General features: G+C 41.7%; 1 protein-coding gene across 1 annotated transcript in view; it reads right to left on the bottom strand.

Moving 5' to 3' along the window:
• The window catches only part of zc3h3 (zinc finger CCCH-type containing 3), a 67,635-nt gene that overhangs the window by 13,354 nt on the left and 37,094 nt on the right, over positions 1-17,187 (bottom strand). The window contains exons 5-9 of the mRNA XM_067596258.1: positions 9,332-9,495; positions 6,074-6,152; positions 5,530-5,685; positions 4,460-4,529; positions 1,398-1,529 (exon numbers count right to left, since the gene is read on the bottom strand). Of these exons, the coding sequence (XP_067452359.1) occupies positions 1,398-1,529; positions 4,460-4,529; positions 5,530-5,685; positions 6,074-6,152; positions 9,332-9,495 (601 nt within the window). The remainder of the gene's footprint in view (positions 1-1,397; positions 1,530-4,459; positions 4,530-5,529; positions 5,686-6,073; positions 6,153-9,331; positions 9,496-17,187) is intronic.

The raw sequence follows: 17,187 nt of genomic DNA, 5'->3' as shown, positions 1-17,187 counted from the left end.
TTATTCCATTCTTCTTCCTTGTCAAAACCTGGAGCCTACATTACCCACAATGCAACTTGACTGTACAGATTCAGGTGTGTTGTCACAGCTCTTTTGAAAGTCCAATGGCCTGCCTTGCCTGTAAGTCGTTTTGGATAAAAGCATCTGCCAAATGACAAAATGTAAATACAAAATGTTATGCTAGTAGCAGCTAATGTAGCCTGGTGCTGCTAGCCTCGAGCAGAGATGATGAGCTAGCTACAGAGGTCTGGTAACCTCGATTCTTTCTGTCTCCACGCCCCCAGGTTTTTAAAATTTTCAAACTTTAGTCTTCAGACCCAACCGACGCTGGCTCAAGTAACATAACCTGAAGACACAAAAGGCTTTATACTACACATGTCTGAAAAACAGACATTGATGAACAGACAAAAGTGTGATTTTTGTAAAATTGAGTTCCCCTTTCATCAAGTGATTGTGTTAGTGGAGTGCAAAACAAAGATTTACTGAGGTCAAACCAATATGAAGTCCCAAACTGCCACATATATTGATTTCTATGCTTCTGTTAAGAGCGACACAGCGACATGGATTAAAACTGGACTGGTCCTTCTCATTGGGTCCCCCTGCATCAACCTGGGTTGCACACCAGTCAGAGCTTTGCTGATCAGGTATCTCAATTGGGAATGGAAGCTAAATTTAATGAAACTGATGTTTAAATGTAATTTCACTGATTTCCCAAGTGACAGAGAGAAAGAGACAATTCGCATAATGGTTGAGCACGAGACTGCCAGCAAGAAAAAGAAAAGTGAAAGTGAAGCCTATTGCTTCAGGCTGTCATTTTTTGTAATTATGTGGTTTAGGAGTAAAGTGGAACAACACTGCAGGCTGAAACTCTCCTGACAGTGACAAACAGAGCTGAATCTGTGACATGGGTCAAATGTGGTTTCAGAAGACGAGCATCATTATCGTGTCTGTTGTCTGAAAGCGGGTTAAGTAAACCCACACACCAGTGGAGGCCTAACGGACGTTAGTGCAGGTGCACGCTCTGTGCCGGAATATCCGGCTGTCCTATATTGTGGCATTGTTGCTGGTCAAGACTCAAGAAAAGTAGTTTTAGTTTGTTTATTTTGTATCTCAAGTTCTTCCTTTGTCTGATAGCCTGTAGAGTACCTCCTCATCTGAGATGGATATATAGATTTTGAGGAACCACAGTTGCATCGATGTAAAGATTATATTTTTAAAAAGGCAGTGCCTGGTGAGCCGTAGTTAAACAGATTGGCTTTTATTTATTTATTGGTGTATTTGTTTGTCCCTCTAGAGAAACAATGAAATAAGACATTTGGACTGAATGGGGCTCACGCGGTACAGTCATACCTGCCTCAGATTGAACGTTTATCGTGTGTTTGTGTGTGTGTGTTTACCTTCTCTCCTTCAGGACAATAACCTTTAACAAAGTCCTCACACACTTCAGCCTTGCGGGACACGTAGACATGACTGTAGGGACAGTCACTGTTGTTACAGATTCCCTTCAGGAAGTAGGAGCACACTGGCATCTGCAGGTAGGAGAAAAGTCAGAAACAGAAGTCATCTCAACTAGAGAAAACAGTCATAGTACAGGCTGAAAAGAGGAACTATAAAACCTTTTAAATCAGGACATAGACTAACACAAAACCCATGAGACTTTATTGGCAAAATGTCCAAAAACAGATTGAATTGATTTCAATCTGACTGTGGATAAAGCACTTTTTATCCTTGGCTTTGTTCCTGAAAACATCCTGGTTATTGAGTAACGAGGAGTAAGGGTAAAGATGGTTTACAAATTTTATTTTCTAATTCATGTCTATTCTCTGTCAAGATCATTTCCTCTTGATTTTGAAAAAGTAAAGAGGAACAACAACACGGAGAGGAGCAGAGGGTGATGAGGAGTGAGATTACATGAGATTATAGGACTTTGTAAACAGACATGTGGTTTTAAAAAACACACCACAGTCATGTACAATTTAGACGTGTCCCGTGTGCCAAGCGATCTGTCACACTGAGCGGCTAAATGACCTTAATTGCAGTTGACAGCAGCAGAATGAGAGTGAATGTGTGTCTTGACAGCATGTGTGCAGGGTGTGTGTGTGTGCGTGTGTGTGTGTGTGTGTGCGTGTGTGCGCACAGAGAGATCTACTGTTTGGCGTGTGGGGGCGAGCCTGGTGGAGGCCGGTCTAAATATACCCCTGAGGGGGGGGTTTGGTGGAGAAACATGGAAGGGAGGGAGGGAGGGAGGGGAGGTCGGGGGGGAGGAGTGTGAGAGGGAGACTCCTCCTCGTTGGGATGGGATCAGTTCTACCTAATTAACTGCTACAGAAATATTTATCCAGGCTGCAGCTCGTCCAGCTCTCATGATGTGTTTATGTGCTTTGGATGTGTGCACAGACTGGGCCAGTGGGCAGGAGGGGGCGGGGGGTGGGGGTGCAGTTCCCGGGCATGGGGAGGGTAGGTGGGGGGATGATGCCAGGGGAGTAGGCTGAGGGGTGTCTGGTTTCGAGGTATTTGTGGTAGTGGGGGGGGGGGGGGGGGGGCAGGAGGGTGCAGGAGGATTTGGGCTTGCCTATCCACACTAGCAACCCGGATCAGGTTTGGAGGGCTGCATAAACCTGCACACCCCCCCACATATTGACCCCCTTCTCCCGGAAGCCTCCATACAGTCCGGTTTAAGGGGTCCAAATGAAACAAGAGCGGGAGAGTATCCTGTGGAGGGAGGGGCCACAGGGATAGGGGTGGTGGTGGTGGTGGTGAGGGGGGGCAGGTGGGGCTGTTGGAGAGGTGGCATTACAAACAGACAGCTGGGCTCTCAGCACTTACAGTCAGCAGTGTGACAACCAACACAGGTGCAGGGCATTGTGTGTGTGTGTATGTGGAGGGTGAGGCATTAGGACACCTGTTGTAGAGTTGTTTGTCTCAAGGAAAAGAAAATAGAAGACAGAAAAAGAACTGCTTTCCCTTTTTGACTGGCTACACTTTCCCCTAAACGGACAAGAGTCTTTCCTCACCAGCTTGAGCTAATTTGTACAAAACAACTCACAGAGCAGATGGAGACTTTGCCCACATGCGCATACAACCACCAGGTGATGCCGTCATGCGTCAGTGCATGCAGCAGTAACTTCCTGGAATCGAAAAAGTCTAAAAGGAGGTGGAGTGAAAATGACCTAAACTCGATATCAATCTGATATCAGTGAATGTAACAATGATTTTCAATAAATCAGTGCATGTATTTGCTGTCTCATGATGGCTCACTTCTGATATGCTTATCCAGTTCAATTACAGTATGACCAGTTTCTGTCAGTTTATAGACGTCTATCAAAAATTATGATATGAGTCAGTTTAGGTCAGTAAGAGATTCATAATGTTGGAAATTGGATTAATTTGGATGCTTTTGGTTTGCTGGGGTTGAGTTTGGGCTCGGTGATGATTCAATACTGTCAACTTTTAGTGGAATCATTCAGTGATAATAGGAGCGTTTCATTTTAAAAATTCAATTATGAGAAAATTCTAATTAAAAGCAAAAAAAAGTGAGTTTTAGGATTTGTTTTTTACATATGTGAGGAAGTTTGTCTGATCAAATGAACAACAGTGTAACACAATTAATTGAATTGATCATCAATTTGGTTTTCTGTGTGTATCACATACATCTCTCCTGTTGTGATATATGCTGACATCATTGTTATTATTAAAACTCTAAATAAGAAATGTAATGTTTACTGATTAATCATTTAGACCATAAAACATCAAAAAAACACTTTCTGAGCGTTTAAGGAGATGTCGTCAAAATCGCTTATTTTGGAAGCAGGAAACAGTTTTCGAGCATTTTTGCTTGACAGCTTACTTGCTAAACAATTCATTGATCATCCAAATCATTGTTTACAAATTTTCTGTCCATCAACTAAATGCAGTGAAATTAATTTTAGCCACTCAGCCTGAAGCTGAGGGAGTTGTTGTTGCCCCCCAACCTGATAAGGTATGTATCCAAAGGTCTGAGGTGAAGATCGTGTTCCATTTTGCTGTTCATTCAAACCAGAACAAGAAACATTTGCTGAACTCAAATATAAAACACTAACAAAACAAAATAATTATAACATTTTTGTCAGTAGTGTCCACAAATTCGCCTGGAATGTGGTGATGAGGAAGGAGAAAGCAATACACGCCCAGATTGATCCTGCTGGTCTGTAGATCGAACAGGTGACCCTCAAGTCACAGGTTCGAACCTTTAGCCTTACCCATCAGCCCCTGCCTGAACACCATCAGGTCAAGTCTTGCTTTAGTCCTTCCTGTGTCATGGAAACAGGAGCCATGCCAAGAACGCAAATACGATCCACGGTGACTGTACCCAATAATGTGTCATCTTACACCTACATACTGTACCCAACCCTGGCCTTTGCAATGAAAACCCATAAAACACCATGGTGTCCAACATCTTGGCAATGCGCGTGTGTGTTACCTTCTCCTTGGCCACCTTATGGGAGAATGGGCAGGTCCCGTCTGCCTGCTTGCACGTCCCTCGCAGAAACCTGCAGAAAAACAACAGATGAAATGCAGACGTTAATAGAGAAGCCACTAGTTCTCAAAAATGTTTTTTTTACCACTGAAAGTCATGTTTCGAAGTTCTTCTTTTAATAATGTAACAACACAAGATTTATCATAGAGCCATAATTTTTTTCCACCAATTTGGAATAACAAATGGCTCTGAATACTACAATAGCCATGAACCCCAACATTCATCTGTTGCTGTGGAGAAGAAGCCAATCAGAGTTGTAGGAAATTCTGATGCGTCATTGTTGCAGTTGGGAACGAAATGCTGTGTCAAGATTTCTGAATTCATCTGAGATGGAGGACTGACTTAAAGAGCTGAATGTTTTATCATGTTTCTACATCATGAAGCCTTTAGCTTTAGCTTATTATTAGATGCCCGTGGAACTGAATTTCAATGACCCGGATGATTCTTGGGTGATGTAGTTGACTTTTCTCCTCAAGTTTTTATATATACACGGGCTATTTTCTAGCACAGTTGCTCATTTTTTTGTATTGTTCATTGAATAATGGAGAGTTATGTGTTCATCAAAGTAGGGCTGCAACTAACAATTATTTTCATCATCAATTAATCAATTATTTTCTCAATTCATCAAGTTGTTTGGTCTCTAAAATGTCAGAAAATGGTGAAAAATGTCGATCAACGTTAGCCAAAGCCCAAGATGCAACCTAAAATGTCTTGTTTTGTCCCGAACAACAGTCCACAACTCAAAGATATTCAGTTCACAGTGGACTAAAGAAACCAGAGAATTTTTTTTCTTGAAAAATGACTCAAAACAATTAATCAATTATCAAAATAGTTGGCAATTCATTCTCTGCAGACAGACTCAGATTAGATTAGATTAGATAGACTAATCATTGCAGCTCATCTTGGAAGTAATCCAACTGCCTGTTCAGTTGTCAGAACAACAAGCTTTCCACCCTGTTGCTCTCCAGCTGGAGCCTTCTGACCAAGTAGATTTTTTCACATGTTTATGTTACCTGGTGCAAACAGCCACCTTGTCCGGGTCATGGATGTAGGGACAGCTGCTGCCACGGTTGCACTTGCCAAAGCGGTTGTAGTACATGCAGTACTGCCTCGGCTGCTTCTTCTGACGAGCGTGTCTGATGATGGCGAGACTCCGCTGGACTGCACGGCTTGTTTCAGAAAACAGACAAAAGTATTCACATAGGTATCCACAAACGATTAATAAGCAGCTTGTGTGTCAGGATTAGTGTTTCGTAACAGGTATCCGGGTAAAGGTATTCACCATATGCTAATTTTAATTTTAAAAGATTACTTCTGGCTTTACAACTTAAGTTGATGGTGATGAAAGGCAGTTAATATTGGGGCAGAGAGAGAGAGAGAGAGAGAGAGGAGGATCAAATGCAACAGTCTTGGCTGGATTTGATTTCATGATGGTGCTGTTGTGTGAGGAGAAGAGTCAGCAGGATGGCTCATATATAACTGTTGTTGATTAAAAAGTTTTAAAGGTCGCTACGTATAAAGAAATGTTCACACCATTGGTGTATCAGATGAGCCTACCTGGCCAGATGACGAGTGCTAAAGGGCCGATTCAAAGCAGGATTCACAGGTGAGACGTTGGAAAGGCTGAAACTTCTTCCTAATATTGGAGAAAAAAAGACAATGAACAACTTACATGCATCACATATCCTGAGTTGTTTTTCAGTTTAAAGGACAGGTTCGCAAATTTGCAAGTCTGTCTTAAAACATCAGTCAGGAGCCCAAATAAACAGTGAAACATGTTTTTCTTGCTGTAATCATTCCTCCTGTTCATACTGACCATTAGAAGATCCCTTCATAATGCATTTACAATGCTAAGCTAATATGAAGCTTCAGCATCCAAATGAGTCAAATCAAGTAGATATCTTTCAACGTTACAGACGTTTTCAAATGTTTTTATATCAGAAATATGAATTTCTTTCATCTAATTGCCTGGAAATCACATGGATGGTTCCATACCACACACTTTGCAAGTAAAAGTAATGATCACTGCTTTCACTGAATTTTGGATGTTTTATTAAAATTTATAGCATATGTGGACTTTTGTCCTCCCGAGTCAAAATTGACCCGGGAGGACAAAAGTTGCATAGTCAACAGGAAGACAACAGGAGGGTTTATTGACTACCAATCGCTATTAGAGGAAATACGGTATATTTCTTGATAAGCATGATTGTGTTTTTACTTTATTTTGGTTTATTGATATTACTCATAGATAATCATTATTAAGCATGTTTTGGGTGTGTTAGTGGAGTGGCATCAGTTCACCACAATGGGCTTATCGTCACTTCTTGAATTAAATGTCTGATAGAGGTGGTTATTGAAATGCCAAATAAACTGACTGTTAAGTGTTGACAGTATGCAAGAGCTTGTTTCTGATTAATGGAATTCCTTCATTAAAAAAAAAAGAAAAATCTTCATTAATACAAAATTGCCAATAGTTGCTTCTTGTGCTGATTAGCGTGCAAGGACTGATAACTCTCCTCATGAAAAGTGCAAGCATGAGAATGCACCACATGTTGAGGTAAAGGGAAATAAATGACAAAATCAAGGTATGTTTGAGCATTTACAGCTGTTTTTCACTTTTAGATGCGTTACACTCTCTTCAGTCAAGTCGTGGTAGCAGTCCTGGAGCAATATGTGCAAGCCCTGTAAACTCTTCATGAGTGACGTATGTCGTGAGATGTTACTACAACATTACAGCAATAGGTTTTGCATAGTGACAATGATATAGATACATATTTGGAAAAGGGAGAGAAGGTCTGGGAAAAAAAGAAAGCTTTCATTTTTTTCTACCATATCAGATGGAGTAGTTGTTGTTGTAGTTGTGTCTGTCTATGCAGACAGATGCAATAACAACTTGATATGTGACTGGTTATTTATACTGTGGTGGTTTGACACGTTGGTGCCAAAGCCAAACGTGACGTCCAGCTCTGTCTGAGAACATCATAAACACTATGTACTCAATGCACCCGTCAAACACTGGTGGAGAAGGTGTCTGTGTATATATGTGTATATGTGTGTGTATATGTGTGTGTGTGTGTGTGTAGGGTTTCTGGAAGCCATGAGAGAAGTGGAGAAGAGGACAAGAAGGCGAGCTGGGTGGGGTTACAGATGGCAGTTGATCTTATTCAGACCGCTAATTTTGGAACTTTTTGGCTGTTAGGGCTCTCATCGAGTGTGCGCTCTGGTATGATTTAAGCAGAGCTGGATTACAGGCCTGTGGCTCCGGACCAAGAACAAATGTAAGGCTCACCGGGGAAGATGTAAAATCACAACATCCTGCTGAGAGGACACCTGTGTTTTTTCCTGGAGGATGCTAGAATGTGTGTGTGTGAAGTGTTGTTGGGATGCCGGTCACGAGTTTAAACAGAGTGGAGCTCTTCAATTTCACCTGAAACTTTAGTCGCTAGAGAATGTACAGAAAAAGAGAAAGTGTGCGCAGGAGGTAGAGGCAGATCCAGGCTTTAATCTGCACCGTCCAGTTCTCCAGACCCTCCCCCTCGCCGCTCTGACAGATGACAACTTTATTATTTCAGATGGCAAATCCAGCAAGCTCCCCTAAGTCTATTAGAGAGTATGTGGACAGAGTTACAGCCACGAACATGAATACACACTCCGGTATCACCTCCAGCTGCACGCAGACTCACTGTGCTGCACTCACGATCCATGTCCTGAATGTAGAAATGTACAGTGTGTCTGTGTGTGTGTGTGTGTGTGTGTGTGGTCACAAAAACCTTCTCAACCCTTCAATTTGTTTTGCTTTAACCGGAGACACAGTACAGGGCTCTGGGCATCCATTGGCACATTTAAAGGTTCCCTGTGGAGTTGTTGACCACTAGTAGCTCGATGACAGTGTTTTAACAAGTGGGTGCCTGTTTTGTGTGTATTGTGTACACACACACACACAAGGATGCAAGTGCATGGGCGTGAGCAGCAACACACACATTGTTCGCACCAGTTTCATGCTATTCCACTGATCAATAGTAGACAGCGGTGATGCTGAAAGAAGAAGACGACGATGAATTTAAATCGTTTACATTCGTTGTTGTCTTCTACGCTGCAGGATTTAAACTATTTTTAAAACACAGCTTTGCATATGTTTAATTTTTTTGACCTCATGGATACACAGAATGCATTTTAAACACTGAATGTTAAAAGAGCTTTTGTTTATTTTCAAGAAAACTCCACATGAACATCTTTAAATCAGGGTCAGTAACAATCATGACATTTCAGTCCTCTAAACTAGAAAATGCTGTAATTAAGATCGAATCCTCATTTACTAATTAAAGGCCTCTGCACACCAAGTCTGAAAATGTTAAAATTTTTACAATCGTACAACATACGACATCCTCAAGTGAGTGTTTACGTCCATCATACTTTCAGCTTACTGTTCAGGATCAATGTAAACTGTCTGGTTCTTTTGTTATGTTAGCTTCCAGCATATGTAGTTTTGGATCAAGGTGGACTTCAGATATCAGAAAGTAGATCTTGAACTCATCACTTTAAACTGTTTTTGTTTCCTCAAAAGCAACAGAATCACCACAGCTTGACGGCTGCATTTCTTAACAAATTAAAAGTAAAATCAGGATCTATGTTTTTACACCCACAGATTTCTCTCGATCAATACCTAATTGAAGAAGGCGTTGATCTAGAAAATCTTTTCTTCCTTCCTTACCTGTGAATACTTACAGTCATCTCGGATTCAGAGGGAACTAGATACAATTGTTATGAGACGATACAAGTTGTGGTCGTAGTTTCTGATGATAAGCAGCAGCGTACCTGTTCGATTGATCGACATGTTGGACGCCACCGTGCGGGACAGCTTATTGGCTGACACTCGGTACAGGGAACCACGTATCCAGCACATGCCGGTTCCTCTCCAGTGCTGAGTGGATGACGGGTGTCTGTCGTGGGGAGCCCTCCGACGGCTCTGGAGGAAACTCCTGCGAGGGGGGAGAGAACAGAAAGAGAAAGACAGATGCAGATGAAATAAAGGATGAGAATACATCCTGAACTTGTATTTAAATGTACTTAAAGTCATATATTCACTAAACGATGATTCTGATTTATTTAAACTTGGAATGATTCTAATTATCGGTTAAGCTCGGTGCACAAACTGTGTGAAATTTTCAGTCGTGCTCTGAGCTGGAATGATAATATCTGTTCATCCCTCCCCTCTTTTTGCCTGTCTTCCCTCCAGCTCTTCCACTATATCTCCCCTCCTCACTTTATGTTTCCCATCCTCTAGTCTCCCCCTCCCTCCCCTCCTCCCTCCCTCCCTCCCCTCCTCCTCTCCTCTCTCTCTCCCTCCCATGTCACAGCACTCTGTTAAATTGCTCCTCTAATGGAAAGGACGGCAGTGTGGAAATGGAGAGAATTGAAAAGAGGAGAGGAGGAAATCAATGAGATAATAGGCAGGGCAGGGGGCCAGAGCAGCGAGGTTGGCCCCTACACTGGAGCGTAGAGACCACACACACACACATGCAGTATCACAACACACTGGCTACAGTACGTACAGTATACACAATCTACACACACATGCTCACCATTCAGGAGTCACTCAGCTGACTTGTGCATGTGTGCGGCGGCCGTATGTGCGAGCCTGCGGTGTGTACAGAGATGCTAGTAGGTGGTGGTGGTGGTGGTGGGGCGGTGCAGGGGTTATGGCGATAAATTGCGCTGTCCTGTCACTTCTATTTGGGGCGGATTGGGGCTGGTGTGCAGGGCGCCGCTGGAGGTAATTTGCTGCCGTATTTCAGATGGGCTGGAAATGGGTTTAGAGCGAGAGTTCATGCCTCCCATTACAGAGAAAAGAGAGGGTTACCCCAAACGCACGCCGCGCACAAAACAACTGACATGGACCCCTAACATGCAGCGGCTGAGAGCAGAGAGCTGCTGCACTGCTGCAAATAAGAAAAAAAAAAAAAAAAAAAAGGAGCAAAAAAATCAGCCATCAGTGGCGTTCATGTAGACGGGTCTTCCTGACTGCACGCCATAACTCAGCGGCACAGACACTCAGTTTCAGTGATACAAGATCAGTGGCTGCCCTACACAGGGCAACTGCAGCCAGGGGAGCCGTAATGGAGGCTAATGTTGGAGCGCTGACTGCCACCCAGGGAGGCTTAAACAAGGAGCAGGCGGCCTGGGGAGCCACAATGGAGGTTAATGGGGATATGACATGAACAGTTAACACAGATGGCAGTTAACCCTGACACAGAGCTGCAGTCAGGGGTATGACTGGGGGGTGTAACACCCAGTCTGTTAGGAGGTTTTCACACTGGGTTCATCTGGATGAGTCCAAACCTTAGAGTGAGTCTGATTACACACTGTTTTAATCTCCTGGACTTTTACTTGTTGTTTACTGTTGTTGCCAGAAAATGATGTTGACACTGTTCTTTATGTTATTGACATTTTGCCTTTATATGATGGTAGAGATGGAGATGGAGATGGATGGTATGATGGAGAGAGGTATGTAAGAGAGGTCGCTGGCTGGTTTCAAATCAAGGATGTTGTAGTTACATGAAGTGTAAATGTGAACAAGCAAGTGAGAGAGTGACAATCTTTCACAAACCCTACAAAATAAAGTCATAATTTTGGGCTTGAACGTTATTCTTTACTCATACATCAGTGAGGTATTTTATCTCTTCTGCTAACAATGAAAGAATGTCTGATGTAATCATCAGTGGGAGTAGTGGAAGTAAGTATAGTGGTCTGATTGCACTTGAATCATAACACAGTTCGACTGGAACCAATCTCAAACCCAAGCGTTCATATTACTAAATTTCTGCTGAACTACTCCTGGATAAACTGGCAGCACTGTCAACGTGAAGGAAAAGACAGATTTGGTACAAACATGTAGATCTGTGTTTTTGTTAGATGAGGATTTCAGTTTGAGAGCCACAAACACAGGACCAGTGAAACACACGCAGCCATGTGAATAAGTTTAACACCATTAGTGAAAACAGCCTCTATGGGAGCAGATTACAGACGCAATAAAGTCATCTGTCTGTAATGAGAGAGGAGAAGCAAACCGCAAGAATCAAACAATCAAAAAGCAATAACATCATCTCAAAGGAAAAGGTGGAGTTCTTCTCTGTCCCCGGACTCTCCTTGGCCTGTTTTCTGTGATGACCTCTAGGGGGATATCTGTTATCAGAGAGCCTGCAGGCCCATCTGACGCACAAATCCTCCACTGCTGGACAGCAAAGTTGTTTTAGGGAGAAGCCCTTTCAGTGTTAGATATATACCACTGCCTCTTTGTCGTCTACAAAGCCTGAGGAACACATCTATACCAGATTCACCCAGATTGCCAAACAATTTAAAGTCCCACTAATCAATATTATCTATACTAAAGGGAAACTTTGGGATTTTTCAACCTGGACACTACTTTCCCATCATCAAAGAGGGACACACAGGAGAAGTCAAGGACTGGATGTAAACAACCACAAACATGAGCTGAATAGCAGCACTTTAATCTCTTACTATAAAGGTGCTGGAGTACAGAGCCAGCACTCAAAAATTTCTATATTCTATCAGAAAAAACAGGAAAGTGACATTAAAAACAAAAACATTACACATACTATCACTATCAACGTATCAGTTGTACTTTTGATTAATTGTACAGTCATTTGGCTCCATAAAATGTCAAAGTTACATCTGTAAATTGCTTGTTTTGTCCGACCAACAGTCAAAAACTCAAAGATAATTAATTTACAATTATATAAAACAGAGAAAAGAACCTAAATCTTCACATTTGTAAAGCTGGAACCAGTGAAAGCTTGGTGCTTTGCTTGATAAATAACTTTTTTTAACGATTATCTAAATCATTGTCTGTCAATGTCTGTAACTCAACTAATCAATTAATTAACCAATCATCTTAGCATGTGTGATGAGAGTGGAGTTGCACTTATTCAGGTGTTATATAACAGAAAACAATGACAGGAGGTCAAAAAGAAAGGGAAAAATATGGAGGGAAAAAGGATGAAATGGAGGAGGGGGGGGGGGGGGCAAGGGCACAGAGAAACTCCCCTGTGACTAGTCAGCATGCATATGCACATGTGTGTGTGTTTGTGTGTGTGTGTGGGCCTTCAGGTGTGTGTGCGTTCACTACTCTGACCATGCAACGCGCAGATAAAGGAGAGCGCGATTCAGCACTACCGCCGCCGTTGATGAATGATCTGACTTTTGTTTTAGTGACAGGGAAGAATTTGTAGGGTCGCGCAACTGCTCAGAATAATGCTGCCCTTGTCTATTTGTCTGCAACCAAAGCATTAGTAAGCTCATATTGGGGAAACAGTTACCCTTGAAACAGAGCACAGCAAAAACAGTCATCTGGCTAATTCCAACGGTGAGAACTGCTGCTCTTAAAAGAAAACCGAAGCAGTGTCATTAAGCATCACAGTCCTATCAAATCCAAATTAAACGGGACTCGACTGTAATGAACAAAATCCTCTTTTGGGGTTAGAAAGTAGCGTTAAGACGCAATGCAGAGAGCATTTGTGCAGAAGACGGTGTGAACGGCAGCAGGAGAGGATCATAACGCACTCCCGTTGGTCGACGGGTGGATGACTAATGTGATAAGTAATGAGTAAATGAATGAATTGGGGTATAAAAGGGGATGAATGGGGGAGTGAATGCGGGAAAAGGAGGAGAGAAGTGAAGAAGAGAGAGTGCTGCTTCACTTTATTGCCCAGTCTCTTACATCCTGTACTGATCAATACAGAAGCACTAAAAGAGATGAGCGCCCGCACCGAGCATGTGCGTGTATGAGTGTGTGTATGTATACACTCAAAAATAGTATACTTAGATTGGGGTTGGGATGTCCCACCATGTTGGCTTTAACATATATGTCAGACACAGATAAAAAAAGGCACAAGTGGAAGACAAGAAGGATAAAAAAATTAAGATAAGATTTGGGTGAATTGTATGTTGGATGTGAAAGAAAATTTGTATCTTAAAGAGAAAGAAGGAAGAACAGAAACAGAGCAAACAGAGATATAGAAAATTAAAGAAGGGACAGGGAGAGAAAAAATAGGCATGGTGTGAGAGAGATGAAGGGAGGGTTGGGCTGTAATTTATCCTCCAGTGTGCATGCTTTACGGCTTTCTTAATTCAACTCCTGCTACTATTAATGGAGTTAATGTTGGGATTATATCTATTTTCTGGTGGCGGGGGCTGAAATACTGCAGCCGATTCCCCCCCCTCCCCGCCCCTTCAAACTGCCACCCGGCACTAAATCAACTGCCGGGCACGTTATGGCTGAAACCAGGTAAGAGCATGGCATGCTTGGTATTGGATCCATTCACTTCCTGTGGGACTGGGAGCAGGAAATGTCTGGTTTTGAAAGGCTTAGCTGGATAAGTTGGTTAGTGTGCTGAGAAAATGTATGACAGGTTTTATTTTCTTCTTTGTGGTTTTATGGATCACTTTTTCCATTCTGTGTTTTAAATTTCAGTTCTTAGATGCTGTTCTGAAATATTTTCTTATGCACTGCTAATCACTTTGAAATGCCCCTAAGTTTAAAAATAAAGCTCCTTCGCCTGGGTCCTCTGTGCCTACAGGAAGTACAACCTTACAGAGGTGCTAGCATGGCGGTTGACTTTTCTTGTTAACCCTAAAAGACCCGCAGTGGCGTCTATGCCCTCGGTCGACATTACTGTCTTTTAGAGGCTGTAGCGGACTCAGTTTTAAAGCTAAAGAGAATGAGAGTAGAGTGAAGTCCTGATTATATGAACTAGACTAGACTTAAGGCGTCCATTGATACCAACCATGTCATGCTAGCTTGTAGGGAAGGGGGCTAAATAACGCTCCAAAGGTAAATCAAAGTAAATTTTGGTGCATAGGGGTCCGTTGACCTCTCACCTCAAGATATCTGAATGAAAATGGGTTCTGTTGGTACCCATGAGTCTCCCCTTTACAGACAGGCCCACTTTATGCTAATTCCATGCAGTTTTGTGCAAAAACCATGCAGTTTTTAAATAAAATTCAGGTTTTTGTTTTACACATGTGAAGATTTTCTCTGATGTAAGGCATCATGGTGGAAAAGTTCAACAGAGCTGCAACAATTCATTGATTATTCTACCGACAGAAAAACAAAAATAACATTTTCCTTGTCATATATGACAGTCATCCTCTAGATCTGGACTATTGTTTCAATAAAACAAGCAATATATCACCTTAAGCAGATGACTTGTTATAGACAAAACGATTAATCAAGAAATTAATCGTTAGACTAATAAATGATGAAAATAATAATTAACAGCAGGCCTACTTGCATTCATTTGTGATTTGGTGATATTGATAAAGAAAATCGTCTTATTAATACCATACATGTGCTGTTCTTGTCCTGTGAGGGTGTCCATGCAAAGGAGGGGTTTTAATTCCTCAACTCACCAATTGACTGAATGAAAGACTGAATGCATAAAAATGTTCCCCCCCAGAGTATCTGAGTAGTCTGATTATCTTAAAAGAACAGTTTGAGTTCTACTTACCTTTAAAAAGACAAAATCGTTTAAACCTCGACTCCTACTTTAAACATTAAAACAATATCATCACAGTATATATACTCAGCTAGAAGACATTAGACACCTATGGATCACTGTGTGAGGTTGGCTTTTTAGATGTGAGGCTCTGAGTGAGGGGTTCAGCTATGAGCAGGCACAGAGATAACAGCCGAGGACATATGAGGACAGGGATCAGTGGGTCTGATAGGCCAAAGATGAAGAGCAGCACTCAGTAGTTAAGAGCAGAGAATATGAGCTCATGCTCCACTCAATAGGTCCAAACTGATAAAAGTGGAGGGTCTTTGGAGTTAAACAGATAGATAGGTGGTGGTGAGGGGGGGTGATACACTCTCCCTGGGGACCCGACCTGTCCCCCCTTCCTCCTATCTCTCTCCTCACTTCTACACACTTGGTGATATTTCACGAGATGTCACGGGGCTCAAATTGAAAATCCCTTGATGAATCAATATTTACTGCAGCAGCTAAATGAATAGTAATAAGTCACCAGAGGCTGAGTCCAGCCACAGTCCTGGCCCCCTCTGTCTTACCAAATCTGGATTACACAAATGAACCCCTCAACACACACACACACACACAACCGGATGCAAAACACAAATGCACAAAAAAAGTAAGTTTAGCTACCAAACATACTAAACTAAAGGACAACTTAAATGCTAGATTCATCAAAATTACCCTCCTGCTCACCCAAAAAATACCCCATACTCCACCTTTGAGATTTTCGCTGCTACTTCCACAACATGGAGGTGTTTGAAACATCATTTGTGCTCCTCAGAGTGTCAGAACATCTACGTCCAGAGATGAAGTCCCGGTTACTCCATCATCAACAGTTCTCAACACAATCTCCTTTTAATCACAAGAAATAGTCCGAATGACGTCTGTTCGCAGTGACATCTGCGGATCATCCCAGATGCTGTGTCTGGAAAGACTCATTGCTGAGTAATTTTTCAATGCTTTTAATTCATCTCTACTGGACTGAAGTGGCAACACAAGTTTAAGAGGTGAGTATCTCAAAACCTTTGGACATAAAACAGGCTACATGCTATGATGGGTGAGAGAGAAAATATATGTTTTTGGCAATTTCAATGGACAGACTTTAAATTTCCAATCTTACAATTTTCATAATTAAAATATTTAAAATGCTTACTTGCTATTGTACATTTAATATAGTCGTGTTTTGGTTGCTGGTAAAATGAAAAAAAACACTATTTCCTGACATTTTATAGACAAAAAGATTAATCGATTACTCAAAACAGTTTTCAACAGATCACACTGACAAAGACAGGAATTGTAGCCCTACGTAGCTCTTTTACTGATAAAACAATACCAAGAGTGGACATATTTTCAGCCCTGTGTAGCTTTGTGTGTTTGTGTGTGTGTGTTTGTGTGTATGTGTGTGTCAGTCCAGTCGCACCACAGCCAGTTTCCAGGAGGAGCATCTTGTTAATTCTCTACACATTAACAGATCATCAGAACCGACCACAACAGTCAGTTCAAAGCTTTCAGGTTCAAACAGTTTGTAACCACTGCAAAAAAAAATCAACACCGTTTGACTAATAAATGTCAGAGTATAAACGTGTCTTTTTCACTGTAATGAGGCCATGAATTAGGTATTAACTTAACGTCCGTCACCCAGGGTTGGAAATTAGCAACCGTCAACCGCCAGATAAACCACCAGGTAAATTTGTTCAACCTACCAGCCATGTTGGCGGGTAAATAAAAGTAGCGTAACAGAGCGATTTGTGACATTCCACAATGCATAAGATCATAAGTTGTTTTTCTTCTTTTTTCTTTACAAAGTTTAGTTTTTTAATTACCTGTGGATATTAGATACTTTGATATCAGATGATACTTTTTCAAATTTAAAATAAGAGCACTGGGTGCAGTCACCTGATGCGCCAGTTGGTTTATTACACAGAACTATCTGAGAAAATTTTGGAAACTGTTTTCAAAAAATACTTGGCAGGTGATTGGATGAACCATCTGTGATACAGTTACATTTTTATTGAAATACGTCCACATTTACCTACAAAATAGGTGCCGAATTAAACAGTGGCTCCTAACGTTGATTTATTTTTTAAATGTCCATGTTGCTTGTCATACACCTACAAAACA

This window comes from Thunnus thynnus, chromosome 8 (assembly GCF_963924715.1).
Source record: "Thunnus thynnus chromosome 8, fThuThy2.1, whole genome shotgun sequence".
Classification (NCBI taxonomy): Eukaryota; Metazoa; Chordata; class Actinopteri; order Scombriformes; family Scombridae; genus Thunnus; species Thunnus thynnus.
Note: the sequence above shows the minus strand (reverse complement) of the source record. Positions and strands in the feature narration are given on the sequence as shown.